The sequence below is a fragment of the Pecten maximus genome, unplaced genomic scaffold (genome assembly GCF_902652985.1).
Source record: "Pecten maximus unplaced genomic scaffold, xPecMax1.1, whole genome shotgun sequence".
In the NCBI taxonomy this organism is placed as follows: domain Eukaryota; kingdom Metazoa; phylum Mollusca; class Bivalvia; order Pectinida; family Pectinidae; genus Pecten; species Pecten maximus.
This window is the reverse complement of record NW_022982600.1, coordinates 1-18,433: the sequence shown is the minus strand read 5'-3', so window position 1 is coordinate 18,433 and position 18,433 is coordinate 1. Positions and strand designations below refer to the sequence as shown.

The window sequence follows — 18,433 nt, the reverse complement described above, 5'->3', positions numbered from 1 at the left end:
GATATTTAAGTTCAGTACATGGCCCTTTGTTAAAATCAAAGGATCTTTCAAGTTATCTAATCTAAAAAATGGAAACCGGTAAACTTTAAGTACATCAGTGCTTCTTTTTCTGAATCCTCTAGATCTGTGACAGGTGTTTGTCAAACAGTTTGTATGCACAATTGAATAAAATATTGTTAAAATCGAAATGGATGACTAAAATCCCTACATTAGTACAGGGTCCTTTACTAACTCATTGATTGTAAACCTGAAAAGTTTTGGGTTTTAAGAGCAAAATATCTTACTTATAGATAAATCATGGTTCCAGGAATGATATCTTAACAAGTTTAACTGTGCAACTTACTGTTTGACACTAAAATTATGAAGGTTTGTCCTTACCAATTTGACAGTTTCAGATTGAATTTTCGTTCAATGTAGCTGTGTGTGGATCTCAGTAATATCATGACATCTCCTTCCTCATACCTATCTAACCAACACACACACCAAAACTTACAGGTGTTTATACTTACCGGTACTTTGACCATCTCCTCCAATTTCTACTTTCAGTATTTGTAGTGATGCTGCAAAGTTGGGCTGGATGTAAGGAATAAAGTTCAATTATTAAAGAATGGTAAAAATGAGAAATCAATATAAAAATATACCAGATTTACATATGCCAGGGTAAAATGTACAAATTATAGAAGGCTGTTAATTGTGTAATGATAATTACTGTACTGAATCACTTAAAATGGACATTCATGGTACATTCTGTCTCTGACACCATGGTACATACTGACTCTGACACCATGGCACTGTCTCCGACACCATGGCACTGTCTCCGACACCATGGTACATACTGTCTCTGACACCATGGTACTGTCTCTGACACCATGGCACTGTCTCCGACACCATGGTACATACTGTCTCTGACACCATGGTACATACTGTCTCCCACACCATGGTACATACTGTCTCTGACACCATGGTACATACTGTCCCTGACACCATGGTACATACTGTCTCTGACACCATGGTACATACTGTCTCTGACACCATGGTACATACTGTCTCTGACACCATGGCACTGTCTCCGACACCATGGTACATACTGTCTCTGACACCATGGCACTGTCTCTGATACCATGGTACATACTGTCTCTGACACCATGGCACTGTCTCTGACACCATGGTACATACCGTCTCCGACACCATGGTACATACTGTCTCTGACACCATGGTACATACTGTCTCTGACACCATGGTACATACTGTCTCTGACACCATGGCACTGTCTCTGACACCATGGTACATACCGTCTCCGACACCATGGTACATACTGTCTCTGACACCATGGTACATACTGTCTCTGACACCATGGTACATACTGTCTCTGACACCATGGTACATACTGTCTCTGACACCATGGCACTGTCTCTGACACCATGGTACACACTGTCTCCGACACCATGGTACACACTGTCTCTGACACCATGGTACATACTGTCTCTGACACCATGGTACATACTGTCTCTGACACCATGGTACATACGGTCTCCAACACCATGGTACATACCGTCCCTGACACCATGGTACATACTGTCTCTGACACCATGGCACTGTCTCTGACACCATGGCACTGTCTCTGACACCATGGTACATACCGTCCCTGACACCATGGTACATACTGTCTTTGACACCATGGTACATACTGTCTCTGACACCATGGCACTGTCTCAGACACCATGGTACATACTGTCTCTGACACCATGGTACGTACTGTCTCTGACACCATGGTACATACTGTCTCCGACACCATGGTACATACTGTCTCCGACACCATGGTACATACTGTCTCCGACACCATGGTACATACTGTCCCTGACACCATGGTACATACTGTCTCTGACACCATGGTACATACTGTCTCTGACACCATGGTACATACTGTCTCTGACACCATGGTACATACTGTCTCTGACACCATGGTACATACTGTCTCTGACACCATGGTACATACTGTCTCTGACACCATGGTACATACTGTCTCTGACACCATGGTACATACTGTCTCTGACACCATGGTACATACTGTCTCCGACACCATGGCACTGTCCCTGACACCATGGTACATACTGTTTCTGACACCATGGTACATACTGTTTCTGACACCATGGTACATACTGTTTCTGACACCATGGTACATACTGTCTCTGACACCATGGCACTGTCTCTGACACCATGGCACTGTTTCTGACACCATGGTACATACTGTCTCTGACACCATGGTACATACTGTCTCTGACACCATGGTACTGTCTCCGACACCATGGTACATACTGTCTCCGACACCATGGTACATACTGTCTCTGACACCATGGTACACACTGTCTCTGACACCATGGTACATACTGTCTCTGACACCATGGTACATACTGTCTCTGACACCATGGTACATACTGTCTCTGACACCATGGTACATACTGTCTCCGACACCATGGTACATACCGTCTCTGACACCATGGTACATACTGTCTCTGACACCATGGTACATACTGTTTCTGACACCATGGTACATACTGTCTCTGACACCATGGTACATACTGTCTCTGACACCATGGTACATACTGTCTCCGACACCATGATACATACTGTCTCTGACACCATGGCACTGTCTCTGACACCATGGTACATACTGTCTCTGACACCATGGTACATACTGTCTCTGACACCATGGTACACACTGTCTCTGACACCATGGTACATACTGTCTCCGACACCATGGTACATACTGTCTCTGACACCATGGTACACACTGTCTCTGACACCATGGTACATACTGTCTCCGTCACCATGGTACATACTGTCTCCGACACCATGGTACATACTGTCTCTGACACCATGGTACATACTGTCTCTGACACCATGGTATATACTGTCTCTGATACCATGGTACATACTGTCTCTGACACCATGGTACATACTCTCTCTGACACCATGGTACATACTGTCTCTGACACCATGGTATATACTGTCTCCGACACAATGGTACATACTGTCTCCGACACCATGGTACATACTCTCTCTGACACCATGGTACATACTGTCTCTGACACCATGGTACATACTGTCTCTGACACCATGGTACATACTGTCTCTGACACCATGGTACACACTGTCTCCGACACCATGGTACATACTGTCTCCGACACCATGGTACATACTGTCTCTGACACCATGGTACATACTGTCTCTGACACCATGGTACATACTGTCTCTGACACCATGGTACATACTGTCTCTGACACCATGGTACACACTGTCTCCGACACCATGGTACATACTGTCTCTGACACCATGGTATATACTGTCTCTGACACCATGGTACATACTGTCTCTGACACCATGGTACATACTGTCTCTGACACCATGGTACATACTGTCTCTGACACCATGGTACATACTGTCTCTGACACCATGGTACATACTGTCTCTGACACCATGGTACACACTGTCTCTGACACCATGGTACATACTGTCTCTGACACCATGGTACACACTGTCTCTGACACCATGGTACATACTGTCTCTGACACCATGGTACACACTGTCTCTGACACCATGGTACATACTGTCTCTGACACCATGGTACATACTGTCTCTGACACCATGGTACATACTGTCTCTGACACCATGGTACACACTGTCTCTGACACCATGGTACATACTGTCTCCGACACCATGGTACATACTGTCTCTGACACCATGGCACTGTCTCTGACACCATGGTACATACTGTCTCTGACACCATGGTACATACTGTCTCTGACACCATGGTACATACCGTCTCTGACACCATGGTACATACTGTCTCTGACACCATGGTACATACTGTCTCTGACACCATGGTACATACTGTCTCTGACACCATGGTACATACTCTCTCTGACACCATGGTACATACTGTCTCTGACACCATGGTACATACTGTCTCTGACACCATGGTACATACTGTCTCTGACACCATGGTACATACTGTCTCTGACACCATGGTACATACTGTCTCTGACACCATGGTACATACTGTCCCTGACACCATGGTACATACTGTCTCCGACACCATGGTACATACTGTCTCCGACACCATGGTACATACTGTCTCTGACACCATGGTACATACTGTCTCTGACACCATGGCACTGTCTCTGACACCATGGTACATACTGTCTCTGACACCATGGTACATACTGTCTCTGACACCATGGCACTGTCTCAGACACCATGGTACATACTGTCTCTGACACCATGGCACTGTCTCCGACACCATGGTACATACTGTCTCAGACACCATGGTACATACTGTCTCTGACACCATGGTACATACTGTCTCTGACACCATGGCACTGTCTCAGACACCATGGTACATACTGTCTCTGACACCATGGTACATACTGTCTCAGACACCATGGTACATACTGTCTCCGACACCATGGTACATACTGTCTCCGACACCATGGTACATACTGTCTCTGACACCATGGTACATACTGTCTCTGACACCATGGCACTGTCTCTGACACCATGGTACATACTGTCTCTGACACCATGGTACATACTGTCTCTGACACCATGGCACTGTCTCAGACACCATGGTACATACTGTCTCTGACACCATGGCACTGTCTCCGACACCATGGTACATACTGTCTCCGACACCATGGTACATACTGTCTCTGACACCATGGTACATACTGTCTCTGACACCATGGTACATACTCTCTCTGACACCATGGTATATACTCTCTCTGACACCATGGCACATACTGTCTCTGACACCATGGTACATACTGTCTCTGACACCATGGCACTGTCTCTGACACCATGGTACATACCATCTCTGACACCATGGTACATACTGTCTCCGACACCATGGTACATACTGTCTCTATCACCATGGTATATACTGTCTCCGACACCATGGTACATACTGTCTCTGACACCATGGTACTGTCTTCGACACCATGGTACATACTGTCTCTGACACCATGGTACATACTGTCTCCGACACCATGGTACATACTGTCTTCGACACCATGGTACATACTGTCTCCGACACCATGGTACATACTGTCTCCGACACCATGGCACTGTCTCTGACACCATGGCACTGTCTCTGACACCATGGTACATACTGTCTCCGACACCATGGTACATACTGTCTCTGACACCATGGTACATACTGTCTCTGACACCATGGTACATACTCTCTCTGACACCATGGTACATACTGTCTCCGACACCATGGCACATACTGTCTCTGACACCATGGCACTGTCTCTGATACCATGGTATATACTGTCTCTGACACCATGGCACCGTCTCTGACACCATGGCACTGTCTCCGACACCATGGTACATACTGTCTCTGACACCATGGTACATACTGTCTCCGACACCATGGTACATACTGTCTCTGACACCATCGTACATACTGTCTCCGACACCATGGTACATACTGTCTCTGACACCATGGTATATACTGTCTCCGACACCATGGTACATACTGTGAGTGTCTCTGACAACATGGTACATACTGTCTCCGACGCCATGGTACATACTGTCTCCAACACCATGGTACATACTGTCTCCGACACCATGGTACATACTGTCTCCGACACCATGGCACTGTCTCTGACACCATGGCATGGTACATACTGTCTCCGACACCATGGTACATACTGTCTCCGACACCATGGTACATACTGTCTCCGACACCATGGCACTGTCTCTGACACCATGGTACATACTGTCTCTGACACCATGGTACATACTGTCTCAGACACCATGGCACTGTCTCTGACACCATGGCACTGTCTCTGACACCATGGTACATACTGTCTCCGACACCATGGTACATACTGTCTCCGACACCATGGCACTGTCTCTGACACCATGGTACATACTGTCTCTGACACCATGGTACATACTGTCTCCGACACCATGGCACTGTCTCTGACACCATGGCACTGTCTCTGACACCATGGTACATACTGTCTCTGACACCATGGTACATACTGTCTCCGACACCATGGTACATACTGTCTCCGACACCATGGTACATACTGTCTCTGACACCATGGTACATACTGTCTCTGACACCATGGTACATACTGTCTCTGACACCATGGTACATACGGTCTCTGACACCATGGTACACACTGTCTCTGACACCATGGTACATACTGTCTCTGACACCATGGTACTGTCTCCGACACCATGGTACATACTGTCTCCGACACCATGGTACATACTCTCTCTGACACCATGGTACATACTGTCTCTGACACCATGGTACATACTGTCTCTGACACCATGGTACATACTGTCTCCGACACCATGGTACATACTGTCTCTGACACCATGGTACATACTGTCTCTGACACCATGGTACATACTGTCTCTGACACCATGGTACATACTGTCTCTGATACACAGCAATGAATTCAGTCTCAATTGTGTAGCTTCCACTTATTCATGACCATCAAATTAATCATCATCCAGATATCTATTGTTTAGTGGAAATCATGGAAAAATTCAAACTAGTGGGAATCTCTATTTAGCTTTGAAAATTCCAGCTAGTGGGAATCTCTTTTTAGTCTAGTGTGAGTGAGGGCAGGTTATTTTTTTTTCTACTTTCTATTGCATATACATATATATATGTATCATAGTGTATGTGTGTAAAAAGATGAATCAGTACGTACATACTGTCTCCGACACCATGGCACTGTCTCTGACACCATGGCATGGTACATACTGTCTCCGACACCATGGTACATACTGTCTCCGACACCATGGTACATACTGTCTCCGACACCATGGCACTGTCTCTGACACCATGGCACTGTCTCTGACACCATGGTACATACTGTCTCTGACACCATGGTACATACTGTCTCTGATACACAGCAATGAATTCAGTCTCAATTGTGTAGCTTCCACTTATTCATGACCATCAAATTAATCATCATCCAGATATCTATTGTTTAGTGGAAATCATGGAAAAATTCAAACTAGTGGGAATCTCTATTTAGCTTTGAAAATTCCAGCTAGTGGGAATCTCTTTTTAGTCTAGTGTGAGTGAGGGCAGGTTATTTTTTTTTCTACTTTCTATTGCATATACATATATATATGTATCATAGTGTATGTGTGTAAAAAGATGAATCAGTACATTTACCTTAAACAAATAGTCGAGGATTTGATCTCTGTACTTCTTAGGATAGTTAACCAACAACTTGGATGTTGCCTGAAATGAAATTAATGCTGAAATAACTTTCATTACATAACTGGCTTGTTCTACCATGTTATACAGCCATGTCATAGATATCATTAATAACATGCATATATATTACTATTGACCTGGTGGACCTGTATCGCTCACCTTTTTGTAATGCTACTATGAACTGATGTAGTCATTTATGCCAACGTTTTAACCTGATAACCACTTGATCCAAATGTAAGAGTAGGCTAGGTTTATTCATTTAGATTAATTTTGTAGCCCTTCATTCCAGCTTACTACTTGCCCAATATCAAGTCTTTGAGTCTCTTGCATTGGTTATTGACAAGTCGTCATTTAAAGATTTTGACAATATCCAGGCCTCTTGGATATTGAGGTTGTTTGAATAAAATATTGACAAAAGACAAAGCACCATAAAAAGCTCACTAATGTGATGGATGGTCAGAACCTCTCGAACTAGTAATTCTTCATTTTGTCAGACAAATTATATTTTATGATTCATAAGCAAAGGAGAAGAATGCTATTATTATTGTAGGACTTAATGTACATTTACACAGATACCTGATACATGTACAAGAGGAATGGAAAAATGCACGACCAGAATAGGGTTCAAACTCCTGGGACCTCCAAATACAAGCTCAATGCTCTACCAAATGAGATACCTGATCGCTGGTGATTGACCCAGTCCAGTACTAGTTCCGCTACACATTTATAAGAAAAATAAGTCTTTCTATTTCGTTTGATATTTTCTTAAAATTTAACTCATGCAAATACTGCTACAATAAGCATATTATCCAAACAGGATCACTGGAAATGGAATAACAAAACACTTTTTCTTACTTCTGAGATGCTTTTAACCAATATTCTGCTTGATTAGAGTTATTTCAATTCAGTCACCTCTGTCAGTATAATGATAGAAAAAAAGTTGACTTTACAAGATAATGCACAAGTTACATTTTACTTTTTGTTTGTGTTGTTGCTGTAACAACCAAGGATGTTCTTGCTTTTAATTACATATACCTGTTCTGATGGAAGTGATGCAATTCATTAGTGTTACAAAGATATATATAGCGATTATTGTGGAATACCACTATAATAGATTAATTGTAGTGAAATCAAGTCTTCTCCCCAACCTGTCTCACGATAAAATTTGCCAAAATATCTATACAGTATTTATAAACATAGGCAGACAAATATTTTTAACATAAATACTAGACATGTCTCTGTAGGGCAATAGAGTATATACACTAAATGATTGGACCGCAATAAACGAAAACACCATGCATTGATCTTCAGGTTCCCCCGCCGCCCCACTTGCTCTATGATGCATATATGTCACTCATGAAATTCGTACCCCTCCACCACTGAGACCGCCGATTCCGTCAAACCTTCTGCCCGGACCCATTGAGTTATCCACTCTATACACATTACAAGTTGTGACTGAGAAAAGCGCACTTAAAACGATGCATCTTCCGATTTCCCCAAAAGACATCGTTAGGTTTTACTTAATTGGAACAGAGTCATGTGAGTCGGAAGTAAATAATGATTATCTAAACACAAGATGGTCTCCATATAAAAACCCGGATAATGAAATTAATATAACACTGTTTTCGTTATTGGAAAGACATTGTTATGTATTTCTAAGAAATCCCTGAGGCAAACTGATTAAGGTTTTAAAGTTTTAAAGTTTCATCAAAGAATAGATAAATAAATTTAGTCTCCTTCTGGAATAACAACAATCCGGAATTAATAATATTTATCTACACAGGACATTAGGCACCACTGTCTCTGTCATTTAGAAGCTTGAAAATATAAAAAACAAAGCAAATGCTGATCAACTTGGTGGTGGAAATTGATATTTAACGCAACAATATGGCATCAGCCAACCCAGAAAGGCCACAAGGTGGAGCCAATGGAAACCTTATTGATGATCTTGAGAGTGCATTTCAGGTGAATTGTTATTTTTTTGATTTTTTTGTTAAATGGCTGCATTCTCATTTGAACAGTCCGAATTCTCGCGACAACTAATTAATATAAAACAAGAAATATCTTTAAAATGATAACCCGCAAAGTTGACAAAACCGCACATTTTGAAATATAGATCTATACATATTTTTTTTATAATTCGACAGAATGAGCAATGATTAGTATAGTCTAAAACGAAGTTCCTTACAAACGCAGAATATAACTGCGCCATGGTAAATACTAGAGCAAGGGTACGTAATTTCGCTAAGTACGTAAATTCGCACACCTGACGATTTTTTGCGTTTTTCCTCCAAGTGGTCGAGGACTGTGCTTTTTCGTTTATATGTTGACTAATGCCAACCTTTAGTGGAACATTTGCCGTTGTAAGTACATCTTTTCAGATTAAGTTCGTTTTGAAAACAAATTTTAACTGATACGACTCTTTTCCGATAAAATTGATACCGAATGATTAAATATTTTATTTAAAATAATCACAGTTGTTGATTGGCATGTGAATTTGCAAATATTTAGGAAAAATATAATTTTATCAGATTATAAACAAAACTGAATACAAATCCACTAAAGTATAACTAATAACAGCGCTGACCTGCAGACACCCCGTCATTTCCGCCGCCTTGTTTACATTACCTCCGTAGGGAGCGGTCATTATTTAAAGCAAAAATGGCAGTAAATTAACACTTTCCAATTTCACATTATTTTGTTTTAAAAGATTTTTTTAATCATGGCATTGGGCTTAATCTTAGTTTAGGATGTTGTTTGTATACAAAATGGCTGGAAACTATTTTTACCAACAAAATTAAAGAAGTTAGATGGGTGTGCGAAATTACGTTCCCGATCGTCTTCAAACCCTACAATAAACACAAGTTAACAACAGCTCCCATGCGCAGTGATACGTGTGCGCATATCAGGTTGCACACTTGTATGTTACGAAGCATTTGTACATCTAACAATGTGAGGTATTCTTTCCTGATTTGAAATTGATTTGATGGAAATGTATTTAAAAGCATACCGAAAGTGTGCGAAATTACGTACCCCCACTCTAGCTTTAATTACGGTAAACCTGCGGTTAGTTCGAACAAAATTAAATAAATATTGACGAACCTGTTCGAATTATTCGAAATTATGCTTCAGAAAATAAGCGCGAGTTCGAACTATCCGAGCCGATAACGGCGAAAATCTTGGCAGAGACGCAAAAACATCCATAGTAAATCTGATACGTAACAACGACGGTCTGAACAATGGCACATTTATAAATAAGTAAAATGATAGTGTTTTATTTAATTCAATGTTAATTGCATGATCGTTTAACGTTCTTCATTTTAGAGATAATTATGATGATTATTGCGCGAAGCCGCTCAGGAAATGCGTAGCTATAGATCTAGACCCCAAAACAGTACAGTACACGTTTTGAACATCTGTACAGTATAATCTCCGCATGGTTATATTTTTTATCCGAATCAGAAACTATCGCTATATTATTGTAATACATGGTCTCTTTAATACTTCGAAAGCATAGTGTACATAACCTGTTGCGTTTACGAAAGCACTACTGTAAAAATAGACGATATATGTTGATAAAATTGGGTCAGAACATCAACATGTCTGCTTTTAAATATGGCCAGTTGTATTATCTACCAAACATATTTGATATCTGCAAAATTATCCATCACTAATTGGGACACCTGTGGATTGTTTTGACTGGATATGAATGCTTATCACGTCACTCAGCACGACCGGGCAGCCGATCCTTTCAACTTTACCGCAAGCGACACCTCGCGTGGCCTGCTTACCTAGCGTGAGGTCGCAGGTTTTCAGGTATTACCTTGATTGGCAATAATTAAGAGATGTCCATGCCAGTCACAATTAAATAATCATAATGCTAAGTTAACTCTAGTTATATTTGAAAATACACGGATGATTTTCTTAGTTTGCCATACAGTACTAGTGCGAATACAAATATCGCATGTTATTTATACATTGTTGGGGCCTAAATTTGCAATCAGCTGTCTAGTGCGTGGTGTATTTTGCAATGTAAAAAAACTGAATTAACGCTAAGATATGTGGAATATATATTAAATCACAGACACATTCTAATGATCATGCATACAATCAAATAACCTAAACGTGCCTGTTGATCAAATTTAAGTCTTCACATTTTTTTCTGGGCTGGTCGTCGTGGCCGGGTCGGCGCGAGCTTTCAATGGAATTTGCCGAAAAAAATCTTACTTTACGTTCTTCATTTGACAAGTTCGAACTAGATAATGTCAGTTATAAACAGTCAGAGTTCGAACTATTACTAGCTAAAAAATTATTGTTTTTCTAGAAAAAAATATATGTTCGAACTATCCGCGTGTTCGAACTAATCGGAGGTTTTCCGTATATTTAATTAGTCTATATAGTTACAATACACAGTACTGCTCGGCTAGAGAGATCTTGATCGATACCTAGTAGAGGCAGTGATTGAAATTTGAATTTATCATGCGCTCTGTAACAGTACTATTATATAACCTTATAAACACTTGGTTAGTCTGTATTTTACAAAAAGAGAGAAATAGATTGATTGTTTGAATTGTCTAACTAAAGAAATCACTTTTGTTGTATAATTGGAAACAAGATCTGACCATTCATAAACATATTAGAGTCTACTGCATTTATATGTACTATACCATATCACATAGATTTTGCCAACCGATATTATACAGTTTGTTGAAATGTGTGAACAGTTTAATTTGTGTATGTCAGAGGCAGCTACAAAATGTAGCTATTTTATCATCTGATTTTTTTAATTGTGCCGACTGTAACTTTTACTTTAACTGTGTTACAAATGCAAGAGCCCTGTCATAAGTCTCTCGTCATGTAATCATCTAGCTGTCTAGCATTGTTCAAGTCTGGGAAAACCACTATGTTGACTGTATATATATCTATCTCCCCTGTCTGGTCAAAGATAGATAGTATGAAAACTGTATACCCATAATAGTTGATTTTTATACACAAAATTATAAGGATATATATATAAATATTACAGATATAATTTGGGTGCAATATGCTCCACCTCACTTATATTTTTTAATTAAATGTCTCTGTTAATACTGAACGTGAATGTCCATACGAGCATTAATTGCAACCCTAAATTATTTGTGACCACTTCTATATAGCATATTATGATGAAGATATAATACAGCTCAAACATTAACATTAAACAAAGCAAGCTCAAAATTCAACACAATTAAGAGAACTTAAATACACACTAGTAAAATAATAACAACTACATGTACATATACACCAAATTAAACAAAGACACAAATACAAGCAGTTAGCTTTCAAAAGGAGGCCCTATTCTTTGACCAGGAGGATGGGTGGGAAAAGGATTTACAGATGAGTAAACATTTTTTGAATGTTGTAAAATTGAGCTCACCCAACTTAGCCAGGGTTTGGTTTGGTTTGGTTTATTTAGTTTTACGCCCTATTAACAGCTAAGGTCATTTAAGGATGTCCTCCCGTGCATGCGACATGTATGCGTGTGGTGAGTGTGTATGTGTGTTTTGGGAGGCTGCGGTATGTTCGTGTTAAGTCTCCTTGTGATAGGCCGAAACTTTTGCCGATTTATAGTGCTACCTCACTGAAGTATACTTACAATTGGATCACAGAAGTAAGCACCAGTTCACTGAAGACCAATACAATGAAACACCCCTTAGGACCCCAGGCATATACAAGACATTTTACACTGAAAATTTTATAATACACAAACTCACTAATTATACAAGGTACACCAGTTGGATTTGTTACTAAAAAAAGCCAAAATTGCTGAACTTTTGTAATATATATATATAATTTTTATTATTATTACAAGGTAAATATAATATTTCAATAAAAAGACTTTTACTGCAAATGTTTGTTACTCAGAAACATGTTGTAACTCTCCCGAATCTATTTTTGATACTTAGCCATGTGTAAATAAATTTTGTATTTACAAGAAACGTTACTTAGACAATTTTTTTTTTAAAGTTATGATTAAAGTGATTTTGTTTTTTTTAATAATAAATACATACGTGTATGTTTGCACCAGTTGACATATATTAGATGAGTTTGCGTATTAATTTATACACAAGTTGGAGGTTTTCCTCCTAGGTGAAAGAGTACAGTATTTATTTTTAGTGATTTGCGAAAAATATTTAAAATACTGTAGGATTTCATTGTGGCTGTTTGTTCTTCCATACCTTGACCCAGCACAACTTGACACTAGAACTTTGAGCTAAACTGGGTTCATCTACATTGTAGATGCATGAGGCAGTTTGTGTTGTACCAAAACTAGGTCACTGACACTTTGACCTACATCAATGAAAAAAAGCTTGTCGAACCAGGCTTAATCTGGTACACTTGTTATCACAGGAGCTTCTTACTTGTTGGCATAAGTACACCAAAATGAGAAGGTCTATGTGTGTCATGTACTGAAGTAGGTCACTCTGACCTATATCCACTGGATGACTACAATTCACTTAAATATCTTATTAAGTTGTTATCAATTGATTTCCAGATGTTAAATTAGAAATATTACATGTTGATATTGTTTATATTTTCTTTCTCTTTTGTAGGGCTGTGTGAGTTTATTGACAAGCCAGGAATACTTCAATGTCACAGATTCAGAGGAAACAAAAGCAGGTACAAATATATATGCAAATGTGCAAGTGTTTGTTTAACAAAGAAGCATTAATTAATATGGATTAAATTGAAATAAATAGTAAGACACTGCATTATAATATAATAATTATAAAAAAATCTTTTTTGTATTTGTTTATTTATGACTTCACTGAAATTATAATGAATGTATTACTTGTTTTTAATGATCAACTCATTTGATTTCTCTTTCAAAAATAACTTTAAGCTTTTAATTTTTTTTTCATTTATTGAATGTTGATGTGGTCTTATTTCCAAGCATTATCTTTTGAAGTATTTGAACCAGATTAACTAAGGCAGTTTGTTAACCCAATTTCTACCACAATACCCTGTGTTATTCAACTCTCAGACCATCCGTTAATCATTACAGCTGTTGATTAACAATCTGTTGATACCACACGTGGTATAAACTCTGTACGCATTTCGATTGGCTAACACGGTGAACTTTGACCCAAGCTGCAATTGTTATTGACGTCATCAATAATCTAATGACGTCATGTCACCGGTACACTTTATTTGCATACGCGAAATTATACTTGGCCACGTTTCCCTTTGATTCAAACCGATATTATTGTGGTAGAAACAGGTCACACGACTCGAAATTGTTGGATATGGAATTTATTTCACACTCGTAAGTTATTTTTTAAAAGTTGCAACTTTTGTAACTTTTAAAAAATAACTTACTCGTGTGAAATAAATTCCATATCCAACAACCACTCGTTGTGTAACCTCTATATATATTCAAGTATATATTTAGACCTGCAGCAGAAATATAACTAGAGTAATATTTAATCCTCTTTATTAGATAAGGGTGAAAATTAATTTATTGAGAATTCACGCCCTTTAATTTGTGACTGTAAAATATTTCAATTGGTTCTTTTAATCTTTTTACAGGAGTTGACCAGTCACTGCAGAAATTCTTAGACCTTGCCCGACAAACTGAAGCATTTTTCCTACACAAGAGATTGGTTCTATCAAAGACACGACCTGAACAAGACATTAAAGATGTGAGCTTTTAGAGTCACCTTATAGGCCCAGATGTGTATATCATTAAAACTAGAATATATGTTGATAACATGCATGGATGCCATGTATTATTTTCCAATAACCCACGCTCGTGCCAATAATACACGGTCGTGAGTCACGGCTGTTACAATTTTATATATCTAAATTTCTCCCGTTATATGAAAGGTTACTATAGCCGAGTGGGCTAATGGGTTAGTCTTTCAATAAATTTTTATCAAGACGCGAGTTCGAATCCTACAGAGGCCCCCTTTTTTATCTTTTTTTTTTATCCTTTTTTTTTTTTTTTTAATTTTCAAAATCATTGCCATATGATAGATGCTCTTGATCGTAGTACTATATTGCCTGTACATTTCATCAACAAATAATGCAATACTCAAGAAATAAATTACAAGGTTTTCTCGGGGTTTCTTTGCTGTTTTTCTATTAGAAAGAGGTCAATCTCAGAACTAAACAGTACATGGTAGAATAGAAATAATCAACTTTGAGTCGTGTATTGTTGCAGGATATACAACTCGGACTCGGATAATTTGCAATTTTAATTAATAACTCAGGCCTGCGACCTTCGTTATTAATTTAATTGCAAAATATCCTCGTCCTCGTTGTATATTCTGCAACAATACACGAATCATCGTTAATTATTTCTTAAATATAGAACAACAACTTACAGCTACTTTACATTAACTTTGTATATGCCTAACTATAAATGTACAATATTTTTATCAGTTTTGAATTCATTTGTTTCATAATGAATTTGCTACAATGCCTAAAAATACTTCCCTGTATGGATGTTAATTGAATTGCAGTATTAACAAAAAAATACTGGTGTTGCAATTAAAAACAAAAAAGGTGAAAATGAAAAATAAAAAATGAAAGCGCAAGTCAAATCAGTAATTGTAGCAATATAGCTTATTTCTATATATTGGTCAAGTATTTCATTTTCTGGCAGTACCATTTATGGATATTTTTGTAATATTCAGAGCACAGAAGAACTAAAAGTGGAACTCGAGAGGAAGGATCAGTTGGTGAAGCGACACCAAGAGAGATTACAGAAATGGCAGGGTCTGTTGAACAGTGTGGCAAGGGGACCAGGTGGGGGTGTACCGGCACATGGCTCACAGACAATGCCTCTGGGGCCCCCAGGTCAAGGCCCTGCTAATATGCCCCACCCCCACGGGCAAACAATGCCTAATCCAGCACAGATGAACATCCAAGGCCAGGGATATAATGTAAACCAGCCCCAAGGGGCAACACAGATTCAGGGTCAAAACCCACAGATGATGATGCAGCGTCCTGCTCCAGGGCACCAAGGCATGGTACATAACCCTCCTCCGGCCTACCCTCAGGGCCCCTTGGCCTACCTTGAACAGACAATGTCAGCTATAGGAATGCCAGAGAGGCGATGATTGTTATTCATTTGGTCATGTGTATATATACTCATCAAAAAATAAAAGAAAAAGTCAAATGATTGGCAAATTTTTGCTGTTAATTTTTTAAGTATATTACTATTAAATGTCATATTTCAAGGGAAACGATTGATGTCATCTCATTGCCAATAGAAAATATGTGAAAATATTAAACTGAATTTCTGCAGTTTGAAGGAGATATACATCAATAAATCTGTATTTCACTTATATTGAAGAAACTAGAATTAGGATTTAAACAAAATATTCATAAGGATTGGGAACTACAGTACTGTAATTTTTGCCGCATTATGTTATTTGAGTTGTGAGAGAACTGTTCGAAAGAAATTAACAAATGTGGAACATTAACACCATTCTGTATTGAGCCCACCGAAATAGGGAGAGTGGTCAAGAGTTTATATGTAAATCAGGAAAAAAATACATAGTTAAAAGTTTTACAAAATAATTATAAACTGATGTCCTTGGTATCAGCCTTGTGTTTGGGTGATAGACTGATGTCACTGGTATCAGCCTTGTGTTTGGGTGATAGACTGATGTCACTGGTATCAGCCTTGTGTTTGGGTGATAGACTGATGTCCTTGGTATCAGCCTTGTGTTTGGGTGATAGACTGATGTCCTTGGTATCAGCCTTGTGTTTGGGTGATAGACTGATGTCCTTGGTATCAGCCTTGTGTTTGGGTGATAGACTGATGTCCTTGGTGTCAGCCTTGTGTTCAGGTGATAGACTGATGTCCTTGGTATCAGCCTTGTGTTTGATGTTGGTGATAGACTGATGTCCTTAGTGTCAGCCTTGTGTTTGATGTGGGTGATAGACTGATGTCCTTGGTATCAGCCATGTGTTTGGGTGATAGACTGATGTCCTTGGTATCAGCCTTGTGTTTGGGTGATAGACCGATGTCCTTGGTATCAGCCTTGTGTTTGGGTGATAGACTGATGTCCTTGGTGTCAGTCTTGTGTTTGGGTGATAGACTGATGTCCTTGGTATCAGCCTTGTGTTGGGGTGATAGACTGATGTCCTTGGTATCAGCCTTGTGTTTGATGTTGGTGATAGACTGATGTCCTTGGTATCAGCCTTGTGTTTGGGTGATAGACTGATGTCCTTGGTATCAGCCTTGTGTTTTGGTGATATACTGATGTCCTTGGTGTCAGCCTTGTGTTTGGGTGATAGACTGATGTCCTTGGTATCAGCCTTGTGTTTGGGTGATAGACTGATGTCCTTGGTATCAGCCTTGTGTTTGGGTGATAGACTGATGTCCTTGGTGTCAGCCTTGTGTTTGGGTGATAGACCGATGTCCTTGGTATCAGCCTTGTGTTTGGGTGATAGACTGATGTCCTTGGTATCAGCCTTGTGTTTGGGTGATAGACTGATATCCTTGGTGTCAGCCTTGTGTTTGGGTGATAGACTGATGTCCTTGGTATCAGCCTTGTGTTTGGGTGATAGACCGATGTCCTTGGTATCAGCCTTGTATTTGGGTGACAGACTGATGTCCTTGGTATCAGCCTTGTGTTTGGGTGATAAACTGATGTCCTTGGTATCAGCCTTGTGTTTGGGTGACAGACTGATGTCCTTGGTATCAGCCTTGTGTTTGGGTGATAGACTGATGTCCTTGGTATCAGCCTTGTGTTTGGGTGATAGACTGATGTCCTTGGTATCAGCCTTGTGTTTGGGTGATAGACTGATGTCCTTGGTATCAGCCTTGTGTTTGGGTGATAGATTGATGTCCTTGGTATCAGCCTTGTGTTTGGGTGATAGACTGATGTCCTTGGTATCAGCCTTGTGTTTGGGTGATAGACTGATGTCCTTGGTATCAGCCTTGTGTTTGGGTGATAGATTGATGTCCTTGGTATCAGCCTTGTATTTGATGTTGGTGATAAACTGATGTCCTTGGTATCAGCCTTGTGTTTGGGTGATAGACCGATGTCCTTGGTATCAGCCTTGTGTTTGATGTTGGTGATAAACTGATGTCCTTGGTATCAGCCTTGTGTTTGGGTGATAGACTGATGTCCTTGGCATCAGCCTTGTATTTGGGTGATTTTGAAATGATTTTCCTTTGGG

General features: G+C 39.5%; 3 protein-coding genes across 4 annotated transcripts in view; 1 reads left to right on the top strand and 2 right to left on the bottom strand.

Moving 5' to 3' along the window:
- The window catches only part of LOC117320602 (galactocerebrosidase-like), a gene marked incomplete at its 3' end in the record, with an annotated part of 28,415 nt that extends 19,615 nt beyond the window's left edge, over positions 1-8,800 (bottom strand). For both annotated transcript variants that reach the window (XM_033875157.1, XM_033875158.1), the window contains 3 exon segments: positions 510-573; positions 7,211-7,279; positions 8,625-8,800. In XM_033875157.1, the coding sequence (XP_033731048.1) occupies positions 510-573; positions 7,211-7,279; positions 8,625-8,762 (271 nt within the window).
- A 260-nt stretch (positions 8,801-9,060) lies between these two features.
- LOC117320601 (mediator of RNA polymerase II transcription subunit 28-like) lies at positions 9,061-16,420 on the top strand. The gene is made up of 4 exons (XM_033875156.1): positions 9,061-9,220; positions 13,849-13,915; positions 14,825-14,937; positions 15,934-16,420. The coding sequence occupies exons 1-4, from the start codon at positions 9,143-9,145 to the stop codon at positions 16,357-16,359; spliced, it is 684 nt and encodes a 227-aa protein (XP_033731047.1). The 5' UTR covers positions 9,061-9,142; the 3' UTR covers positions 16,360-16,420.
- Positions 16,421-16,822: 402 nt separating this feature from the next.
- On the bottom strand, positions 16,823-18,229 carry LOC117320599 (protein IWS1 homolog; the record flags this gene model as incomplete). Its single annotated transcript, XM_033875155.1, has 2 exons — positions 16,823-17,122; positions 17,387-18,229. Coding segments are annotated over 2 exons (1,143 nt in total), but the record flags the coding sequence as incomplete, so codon positions are not given.
- Between the last annotated feature and the right edge of the window lie 204 nt (positions 18,230-18,433).

Excerpts from the sequence above, each read along its gene's own strand:
- LOC117320601 (XM_033875156.1), top strand. The coding sequence starts at position 9,143 with ATGGCATCAGCCAACCCAGAAAGGCCACAAGGTGGAGCCAATGGAAAC. Across the intron at positions 13,916-14,824 it reads TTCAGAGGAAACAAAAGCAG|GAGTTGACCAGTCACTGCAG; the intron begins GTACAAATATAT and ends ATCTTTTTACAG. Across the intron at positions 14,938-15,933 it reads CTGAACAAGACATTAAAGAT|AGCACAGAAGAACTAAAAGT; the intron begins GTGAGCTTTTAG and ends TGTAATATTCAG.